This window comes from Hydra vulgaris, chromosome 13, assembly GCF_038396675.1.
Source record: "Hydra vulgaris chromosome 13, alternate assembly HydraT2T_AEP".
NCBI lineage: Eukaryota > Metazoa > Cnidaria > Hydrozoa > Anthoathecata > Hydridae > Hydra > Hydra vulgaris.
In genome coordinates this window covers 27914640-27926651 of record NC_088932.1, presented here as the reverse complement: position 1 = coordinate 27926651, position 12012 = coordinate 27914640, and the positions used below count along the sequence as shown (strand labels likewise).

At 27.2% G+C, this 12012-nt stretch overlaps 1 protein-coding gene across 1 annotated transcript in view; it reads right to left on the bottom strand.

The window, feature by feature from the left end:
* LOC100203679 (ubiquitin carboxyl-terminal hydrolase 39) overlaps positions 1 to 12012 on the bottom strand; it is a 123673-nt gene that overhangs the window by 47280 nt on the left and 64381 nt on the right. The window contains exons 5-7 of the mRNA XM_065816519.1: positions 5556 to 5612; positions 5370 to 5466; positions 4408 to 4463 (exon numbers count right to left, since the gene is read on the bottom strand). Of these exons, the coding sequence (XP_065672591.1) occupies positions 4408 to 4463; positions 5370 to 5466; positions 5556 to 5612 (210 nt within the window). The remainder of the gene's footprint in view (positions 1 to 4407; positions 4464 to 5369; positions 5467 to 5555; positions 5613 to 12012) is intronic.

Sequence of the window (12012 nt, the reverse complement as noted above, 5' to 3'; positions counted from 1 at the left end):
TCGGCAATAATATGCCGACCTCAAAAAGATTGAGGTCGGCATATTATTGCCGACCTCATTTTTCCTAATTCCGAGAGTTGTTTTTATATATATATATATATATATATATATATATATATATATATATATATATATATATATATATATATATATATATATATATATATCAGGGATTATCCAGGTCTTATTATAAAAATCCATAAAAATTTTTCCTAAAAATATCATGAAAAAATCTGGAAAATATTTTTAAGAAATATCTGGAAAAAATCCGAAAATATAAATGCATTTTGTGTAACTAAGAATATCTCATGTGTTTGAAAAGAAATTCATTATTTGTATGTGCATACAAATAAGTTGTACATAATATAAACATTTGCATGAAAAAAAAATTTAAATAGTAGTCACAGTGGAGTGTGCATTCATTGACTGACTAAAATAGGAATAGGCACAGTGGAGTTTACATAAATCGACTGAGAGTTTAGGTTTCGGCAGGCATTCTTTTATATAAAAGAAAAGTATTTACTTATTTAAATAGGGGGTTTATAAACTAATTTAATTTATATAAAAAAAAATTATTAAATAAAATTACCCTAGATTTTTCAAAGAAATGGTCAAAATAATTAATAATAAATACAATACAAATAAAAAAAACAATTGTTGTACACATGTAATAATGTCTAACATATTTAAATACAGCATAGAGTAATTGATGAATGATACCTTAACTGTTTTAATTATTTTTTAGAGCTATAATATAGTAGAAAATAAAACTACTTAATTTTCACAACTATAAGTTTCATGTTATTGCAATCATCATGGGAAATACAAATACAGTTTTTTCGTAAAAATAACGTATTCACATAACGGCTTTTGAAAGATTTAAAACAACCCTTCTCCAACAACTCTATTTTGGGACCGAAGAGATAACAAGGCATCCATTTCATAAAAAAATCAAATTGGTTTCCCCTTATGACAAATAACAAAACTATTATAAGTTATCTTAACTTAGTAGAAAGTTATATAACCGCACTTGTTTTTTCACAACAACCGAAAGATGAAAAAAATTCAACTCCTGAACTTATTCACGCACTAAACTCCCTTATGCTTAATCCACACAATTACCATAAAAAAGGCCGACAAGGGAGAGGGTATTTGTATTTTAGACAAAACGGACTATAAAGAGAAGATCTCACTACTTTTATCAGATAAAACACATATAAAATACTCTCAGAAGATCCAACAAAAAGTATAGCAAGAGATGTTAACAATCTTATTGAATATATATTTCTATATATCATATGATTGATAAAAAAACATCGGAGTTCCTTCGTCCAAAAATACCTCTTCGTACACCCCTGTTTTTTGGCCTTCCCAAAATTAATAAAATAGGCATTTTATTGACATTATATTAGAAACCATCCTAACCCACAACAACTTTCAATTTTCAACTGATCACTTTTTACAATTAACAGGTACTACCATGGGAACACATATGGCCCCACCCTATGCTAATTTATTTATGGGAAGAATTGATGAGAAAATAATTGACCAATTTTCAATGTGGATTTTTTTTATAAAAGATTTATAGATGATATATTTTTTATTTTTCATGGGCTTCCAGAGAAACTAACACAAGTTTTGGAATTTATGAATGCCATCCATTCTACGATCAAATTTACTTTCAATAATTCTAACAATTCTATTAATTTTATGGATCTAACAATTATCAAAAAGTTAGATGGAAAGTTAGAAAAAACAATATTCAAAAAGGCAACAGATACAACAGCACTATTACATTATAATTCATTCCATCCCCCTCATCAAAAAAGCAACTTAGTATATAGCCAAGCGTTAAGATTCAATCTATTAACAAAGGTTTTAAAAAAGCACTACGACATACACAACACCAACTTGTCTACAACAAATATAAGGAAGAAAGAGAAAAAGAGAGAATTTTATCGATAGTGACAACATTTGGAAAAATTGGAAAACTTATCAATAAAATAATAAAAAAGCACTGGAATATTGTGGAACAGGATACTGATCTTAAAAATATATGACCAACTTCACCTATTGCGAGTCACAAAAATATTAAATAAATCAATAAAAATCTAATCCAAAAACCACATAAAAAAACATAAATGAAAAATCTATATATATATATATATATATATATATATATATATATATATTTTTTAAAAAGTTACAGTTCATAGGTGTTACTATTTATGTGTTATAATATTATTGGTTTAACTTAGATCTTTTTTCTAGTTTTATCCATATTTGATTGTTTAGAATTAAACTTTATTCGTGCGTTTGTTATGGTCTCAAATATACGTTAATTCGGACCGTAGAGAAAGCCTTATTTTAAAATATGTTTTCCCGCTCTTTACATTAATTTTGTATTTGGTATATTTCTCATGTTATTCTATTTAATTAAATACCAATTTAACTGAAAATTGTCTGTTTTTCTTTTATTGTATTTTATACTAAAATATTATTTCACATAAGTTTTACTCTTTGTTAACCTTGATTTAGTTATGTTCTTACTTATTTGTTGATGAAGTTTTTTGTATCGCTTTTGTTAAGAGCGATTCTTTTTGACTAGCGGTTTTCGACATATTTTGTTGATGGACGCCTTGTTGTTGTTTTGTTATGGTCTCAAAATTACGTTTAATTCGAACATATAGAAAACTTTACTTTTTCGGAAACTTCGATTTAGATATGGTCTAAAACTTACCTTTAATTCGGACTGTTGAGAAGACTTTACTTCTAAACAATATTTTTCCCACTTCATACATCGTTTTTATATCACGACTAATATTATTGCTTTATTACCCAAAATATTTTTTTAACCACTTATTTGGCTAAAATTTATCTGGTCTTATTTTAGTATATAGTTAATCTTATTACACTATTTTTTAATATATTATTTATCCGCTGATTTTCATATTTTTACCATTATCAAGGAACTTTTATGCTATATTATATTACATTCATTACTCAGCTTTGTTTTAATTTTCACATGCACAATTTTCGTTTTTTATTATTATTCAGAGAATTTCTTATATCCTTCACTACATTTTTAAATCTTTACATTTTTGTAGGCGATATATATATATTCTACTTTTTCATATATTACTTGATTTTTAGTTATGATTTTAAGCTGCACGGGTTGTTTCATTTTCTAACACTTCAGATTGGTTAACAAAATTCAAATGAATCTATGACAGCGTTAGAATTTTTTGAAGACTCTATTGTGTTTTATTTAATTTTAAAAGGGTTTTTAATAGGGTATATTGCCATTTGTTTGTTTTTAGTTTATTTGTGCTGGAAGTACCTATATGGTTTAAATGGTCTTAGGGGAAAATTTATTATTATTTTCTGTTTACACACTTTAGTTGTTTTAGTTTTGTTTCTGGCGCTTTTATTTGAATTTTAATAGTTTATATATAATACTATTGACTTTTTATAAAGTAAAAAAACTTAAAAATAAGTAACAATAATAATTGTAACAACAATAATAATAATATTAATTAAAAAGTAAGTAATAAAAATATGTTATATAAAGGTTATATAGGGAATAGAAGATAACAATTTTTTTCTAATTCTTACATTTGAACAAATATTTTCAAAAGAATCTTTAGAATGATCACTTAAGGCTTTAACTGGATCAATTGATCCCTAATCAAATTTTAGGTAAGGTGCTGCTCCATCTAAGAACTCTTCAGGAGTATAAAACTGAATGCCAATATTTTTAGCAAATTTTCGATCAGAATGTAAAAATTTTCCTTGTAATTGCAAACAAAAAGAAATCTGCCCGCTGAATAAATATTTAGAGCAACAAATATAATTTACAAATGCATAACATCTTCCCCAAACACACCCAGCAAAGCATACATTGGTTTATCAGAGAGTGTGTGGAAAAAAAGAAATATGCAAACCACAAGCAATTATTTACAAATAAAAAACTTTACAATGTAACCACTCTCTCCAAAATATATATGGCAAAGACTCAAAGAAACACCTGAATTAATTTGGTCTATCATAAAAAGAACCCCTGCTTACAACAACACAACAAAAAAATATTTACTTTGTTCATATAAAAAATCATTTTATTTTATAAAAATGCTGAAGAGCTACTTAATAAAAAAACAAAGTTGATTTTCAAATGTCATCACGAAAATTAATTTCTATTAAGCAACCACAAACCTGAAGATTAGATACAAGTATAGTTTTATATAACTAGTTCCAATTGTATATAATTTTTTTAACAAAAAAAATAAATTTGTATTTCACCTAATGATTGCAATAGCATGAAACTTAAAGTTGTGGAAATCACATAGTCACGTTTTTTTTCTACTATATATATTTATTTATATACATATATATAAATAAAATTAATACCTGTAGAACAACATTTAAATAATCATTTGCTTTGATATTATTTAGGCCAACAACACCTATAAAAAACATATTAGCTTAAATAAATACTAAATATTTATTTTAACTTAAACAAACCAAATTAACTAAATAATAAAAATTTACTAGATTTTTATTATTTAGTTAATCTGAAAACAAGTAATAAAAATCTAAAATAGAATATACTGTAATATACTGCATATATATTTTTTGTAATAGTTTAATCAAACATATTGCATGAATAACCTTAAATATTTTAATTGCAATTTTTGACAAGAAAGACCCTCTCTTCTCACCAAAAACTTATCCTTTTATTTATAAAATTTGAAGGAACCTCATTATAACATTAAACCATCCCCAATTCCTAAACCAAAACAAACTTTATTTGCTACAACCCACAACTTGCCCAAAACAAAACCCAGTTCTGGTTTATGACTAAAATATTGAAAATTAAATCAAGAAATTAAATAAGGTAAATAAAAATAAAGAGAAAAAATGTTAATGATCATTGAATGTGCAATGTATTTGCAATATGGTTATTTGGAGAGATCAGCAAAATATATTCCATGAAGAGGCAAAGTAGAAAAATAAAAAAATTTGTCATTTATAAATATAAAATATCAAGTTTATTGTACAATGCTTGGGTGAAAACAAGTTTCAAGTTAAAAGTCACAGGTCACATAACACTGTAAGTGGTTACGAAAGTTTTTACGTTCAAGAGCTTGTAATTATTTAGAACAGAAAGCTAAAGAAATCAATAATAACAGTAAGCTAAAGAAATCAATAATAACAGAAAGCTAAAGAGATCAATAATAACAGAAAGCTAAAGAAATAAAAAATCTAAAATTTCTACTGCAGCTAAAAAAAAAGTAACCTTTTTAACAAAAGTAAAACTATTTAATCATTTTACCACATAAAATTACAAATATCTAAAATGTAAATAGAACCTGGAATATACACTGTTCCATTAAGAGCACGAGATACTTTGGTAGAGCTATCAAGAAGACGAATATGCTCTTTACTAAATGTAGGTTGTAACAAATACTAAAAAAAGAAAAAAATTTGTTCAACTGATCAAAATCAGAAAATGTTTCAGTAAATACCAGTTTTAAATTTTCAAAAATAGTTCTTACTTTAATATCTTCTAGGGATGGATCAATAATTTCATAATTATCTGGGAGACAGTAAAACTATAAAATAAAAATGTTTCTTAAAACTACAATATCACACAATAAAAATAACAGTTAAGCCCTCAAAAAATATAACTTTTTTAAAAAAAATAAATTAATTAATGTCTATTAGTTTAGGTTGCATTTTAAATAAGCAAACAAAAAAACAAACAAAAAAAATGCATTTAAAATAAAAATTTACAAACTATTATATAATCATTAAAATGTTTTTTTATTGTTAGTTTATATATATAATATACAACTCAACCAAAACAAAAATAATAAACACGCGTATTTAATTATTTAAGTAAAATTTGTTCATTATAAGGGTCATCCCATATAGTCGCAGTTGTGTGACATTTCTATTGCAAAAGATGAAACTATAAGCAAGGAACCCAATAAATCTTTTTTTTTTGTTAAGTTAGCTTTGTTCAGGTACTACTACCTGGAGAATTTATAGTACATTATGTACTAAAGTTGCATTGCTATTTCAAAATGAAATCAGTTACAGTCGTGATAGCCACAAAAAATGAAACAGAACTTATGTTTTATCAGATAACCTTATATTTTAGGTATTTTCAAGGTATATTTTAGCAATTCCTAAGTTTTTAAAAATATATGAACATTTTACATAAAGTTTTACGTTATCCTTTGGACCTCTTTAACTACCCTACAATTAGTCTTCACTCTGTTATTCGTTTCTTTATATAAAGTTTTTGAGGTTAATAAATTATTTCTTTGTAACTGCAGTAGTAAAGCTATTCTTAAAGTGAGTTATAAAATAGTGAGTTTGGTAAATTCAATTGAACACGGTTTACGCATAAACTTCTTCTAAAAGGAGAACAAGGAATATCAATTTTTGAAGACCTCCTTGTTATACTGTTGCATTTAGCAAGCTCCTTTTCAATTCTTGCTCTGGCGTTGATTGTTGATGGCGAACAATACTTTGTTCTTTTTCTATTTTTTTAAAATTCGGTTAACTTTCTTTATAATATCTACAAAATTGTAAGTGCAATTTTTTGTATACTTATATGCTGCCTGTATTATAATGTAGAATATGTCAAAGAAATGATACTTTAAATTAGTTTGTAACTATTACTGTTGACCTTTAAATACACAGTTATGTAATTATTTAAATTACTCTTTTTAACACATATTTTATTTAAATTTTATTTAAATATGCTTTAAATATGTTTAAATTCAATGTTTAAATGGTTCAATTTTGTTGAACCATTTAAACATTGAAACAACGCATTTAAACATTGAAACAATTATTGTCGTGGTCATGACACAAAGAAATGCCATTTTACTTTTTTCCTGGCAATGATTTTATAAAAAAATTTGATGTGGATATTCATTTTAACTAAACTATTTTTGCTAAATATTTTTTAATTAGAAAAAATTAAAATTTAGTTTGTATAAAAAAAACTATCAAGAGTATGCATTGAAAATGAGCATTTTGTATTGAGACTCATAATTTCCCAGTAACAGAAGTTACTAGAAATAAAGAAGAGTGTCATCTCAAAATCTTCCCCAAATAATATAATCAGATAATATATTCTTTCCTAGATAATTTCCCAGTAACAGAAGTTACTAGAAATAAAGAAGAGTGTCATCTCAAAATCTTCCCCAAATAATATAATCAGATAATATATTCTTTCCTAGATAATAATCTCAAAAACTTTTCTAGATACGCCATATGAAACAAGCTTATGGAGAAGACCAGCATGCCAAACAAAGTTGAAAGCCTTAGATATGTCAAGAGCATAATAATCAATTTTGAAAAAACGCCAAGAACTAAATTTCATTGTTCAAAAACTTAAACCACATCTCTTTATCTTACTAAAACTTTACTAACAAATTGCCAATCAAAATTACATAAATCATGTAAGATGTAGCAATATTTGCACATATATCGTTAAAATCACGATTGGTTAGCTTTGATACAATTAATCGTTGTGAGATTCAAACAACAAATTCTAAGCTACTAATAACAACATAGATCTCCAAATAAAAATGAGGAAAATGATATAAATCAACTATATAACAACATAAATATATAAATCAACACATAACTAATCTTTTTGAAAAATGCAAACATCCTTATTGTAAGAGATTTTAACTACCCAGATATAACTAGATATAACAGATCTAACCCAGATATAACTACCCAGATATAACAGATCTAACCCAGATATAACTACCCAGATATAACTAGATATAACAGATCTAACAAAAAAGAAAACCCTACATCTCGCTCACCAAAATCCTTAAAATTCATTGATTCAATCTGCAATTGCTTCCTCATGCAACATATATCTAAACCAACCTACTTTAGAAAGAATCAAAGTCCAACTACTATCGATCCAATAACAACATCCATGGAAAATATGATTTCACCAATAATCCATCTGCTCCAATTGAAAAAAGTCATCACCACCTTTTATAATTTACCTCAATAATTGAATCAATTGATAAACCAACTTATACTTCTAATAAACACTTATTCTCCAAAGGAAACTATAATAACATAAATATCGTCAACCTTAGTGTTAAATCAAAATTATAACTCAACAAAATCCTCAACAAAAACTATGGATAACTGCAGCTTGCTAAAGCAGCTTGCAAAAATGCTATAATTAATTTTGAAAAAGAAATGGCTAAAAACATCAATTAAAATCCTAAAGCTTTTTTCTCTGATAATGATACATTTATTGTTCCAAGTTTAAATTATCTTCTGTTTGTCACAGTCAACTCTCTAATGACCTTGATCTACCTCCTGAAAACATTGAATCTCAACTTCTTTCTATAAAGTCATTTAAATCACTGGGCCTAGATGAGATACATTACAGAATGTTAAAAGAAATCGCCAAATCTCCAAACATCTTTCTATTATTTATACTAAGGTACTTCAAACTAGTACATTGCCACAATTCTGGAACGATGCAAGTATTATACCAATTTTCAAAAAAGGAGACAAGAAACTAGTTACAAACTATAGACCGATTAGTTTAACAAGCACCATAATCAAAATATTTATAAATATAATACAAAAACATATTTTTATTCATCTGTTGAAAAAAAATCTGATAACTCCTAGTCAACACGGTTTTTATCGGGGGCCCTCTTAAGACCAAATCTTCTTACAATAATCAATGCATGGACACTTAATTTAGATAAAGGTCTCCCTGTAGATAATGTCTACCTTGACTTTGAAAAAGCATTTGATACAGTTTTACATAAGCATCTCCTTTTGAAACTAAAAGCATTTGGAATTAATGATCGGATTCTCTACTACTTACAAAATGAAGACAAAGAGAAATGATAAATGGTATTTACTCTGATTGGGTACCGGTAAAAAGAGCTCCCCAAGATTCTGTTCTCTCAGCTCCATTATTCATTATATACATAAATGATATTTTCAATATAATTGCTTCTAATGCAGCAATTTTTGCCGACAATACAAAAATATTTTACCCTCTTACTAATAAGCATTCACAGACCGTACTTCAAAATTAATTTGTTACCTTGGTTGACTCGGCAACTAAATGGGGATGAAGTTTAATGTAAAAAAATGTTCAGTTCTACACCTAGGCTATAAAAACAAACATCATGTCTATTCTATGCATGATCCAGTGATGAAATCAAAAATTGACATCAAATCTACTAAACTGAACTCGGAATACATATCAATAATAACTTAATATTCTCTAAACATACCTCCATAAAAGTGAATAAAGCAATGCGAATGATATTTCTAATAAAAAGATCCTTCTCTTATCGAAATTTATTTTGTTTTAAAGGACTATTTTCAGCACTAGTTTGACCATATTTAAAATATTGTGGATTTGTATATAACCCTCCTCTACTTAAAGACAAATGACAAGTTGAAACAATAATCAGAAGAGTATCTAAATTAGTTCATGGATTAAAAAGTCTTATATATCAACAAAGACTATTAAAAATTAATATGACAACCATGAAGTAACAAACGCCTATAAATGGCTAAACAACTGCTACAACTGTCAATCGATCTTTCCAAAAACAATTATAAATTCTATTACAAAAAAAAACTAGAAAAGCCTTATGAGTAGTCAACAAATGGAACTCCTTCCCAGATGACATTGTTAATGCGCCATCCTTGAGCAATTTAAAAAAAAACTAGACAATTATCTAAAAGAAGAAATAATAATTTATGATAAAAGATTAGAAAATATATCACACTTAAAATATTTGTATGGCAGGCTGACAGGCTTATTCAAATCCAATTTGTAAACTTTATAGAATAATAAGAGCAATAGCTCTAGCCTCCATCTAATGCACAATAAAATCTTTTAGTAACAGCAGTAAGCAAGTCAGGTGTAGAGCAAAAGGATTGAAAACCATATTGGTTGTCTGACAGTAAATTATTTGACTCAAGATGAGATGTTAGAAACATGTTTATCAAAGACTCAAAGACCTTGCTAATAACAGAAAGAAGACTGATCGGATGATCATTGGAGGGGTCAAAATGTTTACCTGAATTTTTGAAAATTTGAACAACAGATGCTATTTCCAGCAGACAGGAAAACAAGACTCATTCAAGCATTTAATAAATAGTTTAGACAGAATTGAAGAGTGTTTTGGAGAACAGTTTTGTAAGACTATGACAAGAATGTTGTCTGGACCACAAGCCGTAGAAGAATTTAATCGAGATATGACTTTAGCAATGGAAGCTGGAGTGATTTGAATGTCTAACAATAGGTTAACCTGCTTAATTGGAACAGAAGAAAGAGAATGCTCATATGATTTGAAAGTCAAATTAAAAGAAAAGTCCTTTGGAAATAATTCTGCCTAATCCTTAGGAGAGGTAATAAGATCAGCCCCATGAATGAGAGATGTAATGTTACACCTTCCTTTGTTAACGACACAAGCTAGGATCAGAGACCAGGCAATAAAACAGTTAAGTGGTGGGGATGGTTTTTTATATTTAATATTTTTGGTAACTTTTGGCATAATTTAAGTTTAAAGAGAACTTGACTCATTTATAGATAGAGTATAGCCTTCTAAGGAATGAGCTATGCAATTTTTTCAGTCCTGTTAATTAACCCTAAGTAACAACATAGAGCTCCTAATATGGCCTCGACAATGCGCACCAAAAGCATTAACAGGGACACCATCCATGTACAATATGACACTGTTAATACTCTAATATTTTGCAGCTTTTGATGGAATCAGCCTCTTTGAGAGCTACCACAGAGTTCAGGAAACCTTACTACCAGCCAGCCTCAGAACCATTAAACTGAGTTTTAGAGTTGTACTCTCATTAGGAGATAACAAAAAGAGTTGCATAGCCACTATCAAGGAGGCACAAGTAAAACCCTATGAGTAAAGTCAAGAAGGTCCAGCATTCATCAATCTAGGCAGGACACAATGTAACACAGGTTTACATCTATGGCAGCCTAATAGATGAAGAAGGGGTTCGTGGCTGAGTAGCAGAACTATTCTACTTACTCCTAAAGTCTTTGCCATGGAGGCCTCCTACAAGACAGTAGCTGGATGCAGTTAACATCTGTCAAAAAAAATGAGTATTTTTATCGAGACACTATATTTATTCATCTATCAATATTAATTACTTAGGTAAAAAAACGTAAGGATTTGAATAAATAAAATAACAACCGTCAAATCGAAGAAAATCTACAACTTATGCCCTTAGCAACATGAAAAACTTAAAAGAATATATTACAAAAAATTTACAACTCTAGCCCTTTGCAATATTTGTTCAACATATTTTTACCACTTTTAGTCAAACTAATTTACTACCTGAATAGCAATATATCACAACTACCATTACAGATTTATTAGCAAACCACCTTAACATTTTTCTATAGAAGGGTGAAGCAATTTAATAGCAAAAAAAAAAAGTTTTAAACTTTCCTGAGACATGAATGGTGTTTATTAATAATAACAGGAAAGTAAAAAAATATTTTTGGATCTAGATGAGTTAAGTCTTCTCAGACACAAAAATTTTGATGAGCTTTAGTAAAAATTTATTCTAGAACTATGTTAATTGAGTACTCAAAAGATGCAGAACTTTATGCTGATTTTGAATATATGATTTAGTTTCATTCAAAATATATTTATAAAAAAATTTATAATTATAATATATGTAATTATAAAATATTTTTTTTCATTAAAAACTATTTTCTACATAATTTGCAAAAAAACAACATAACATTTTTGCAATTTTTTTTTCCAAAAAATTTTCATAAAATAAAATTAATATTTTCAAAACTAAGATTTGATTTTGCGTCTTATGAGTACCAGGTTGACATGTAGTTGTTTTTTTTATTCTTATATAAGGATTCCAAAAAAACCTTAATTCTTAGAGGAGCCTTAAGAATTCATTTAAAAAAGAAAAGAAAAAAATAAGATTATTTTT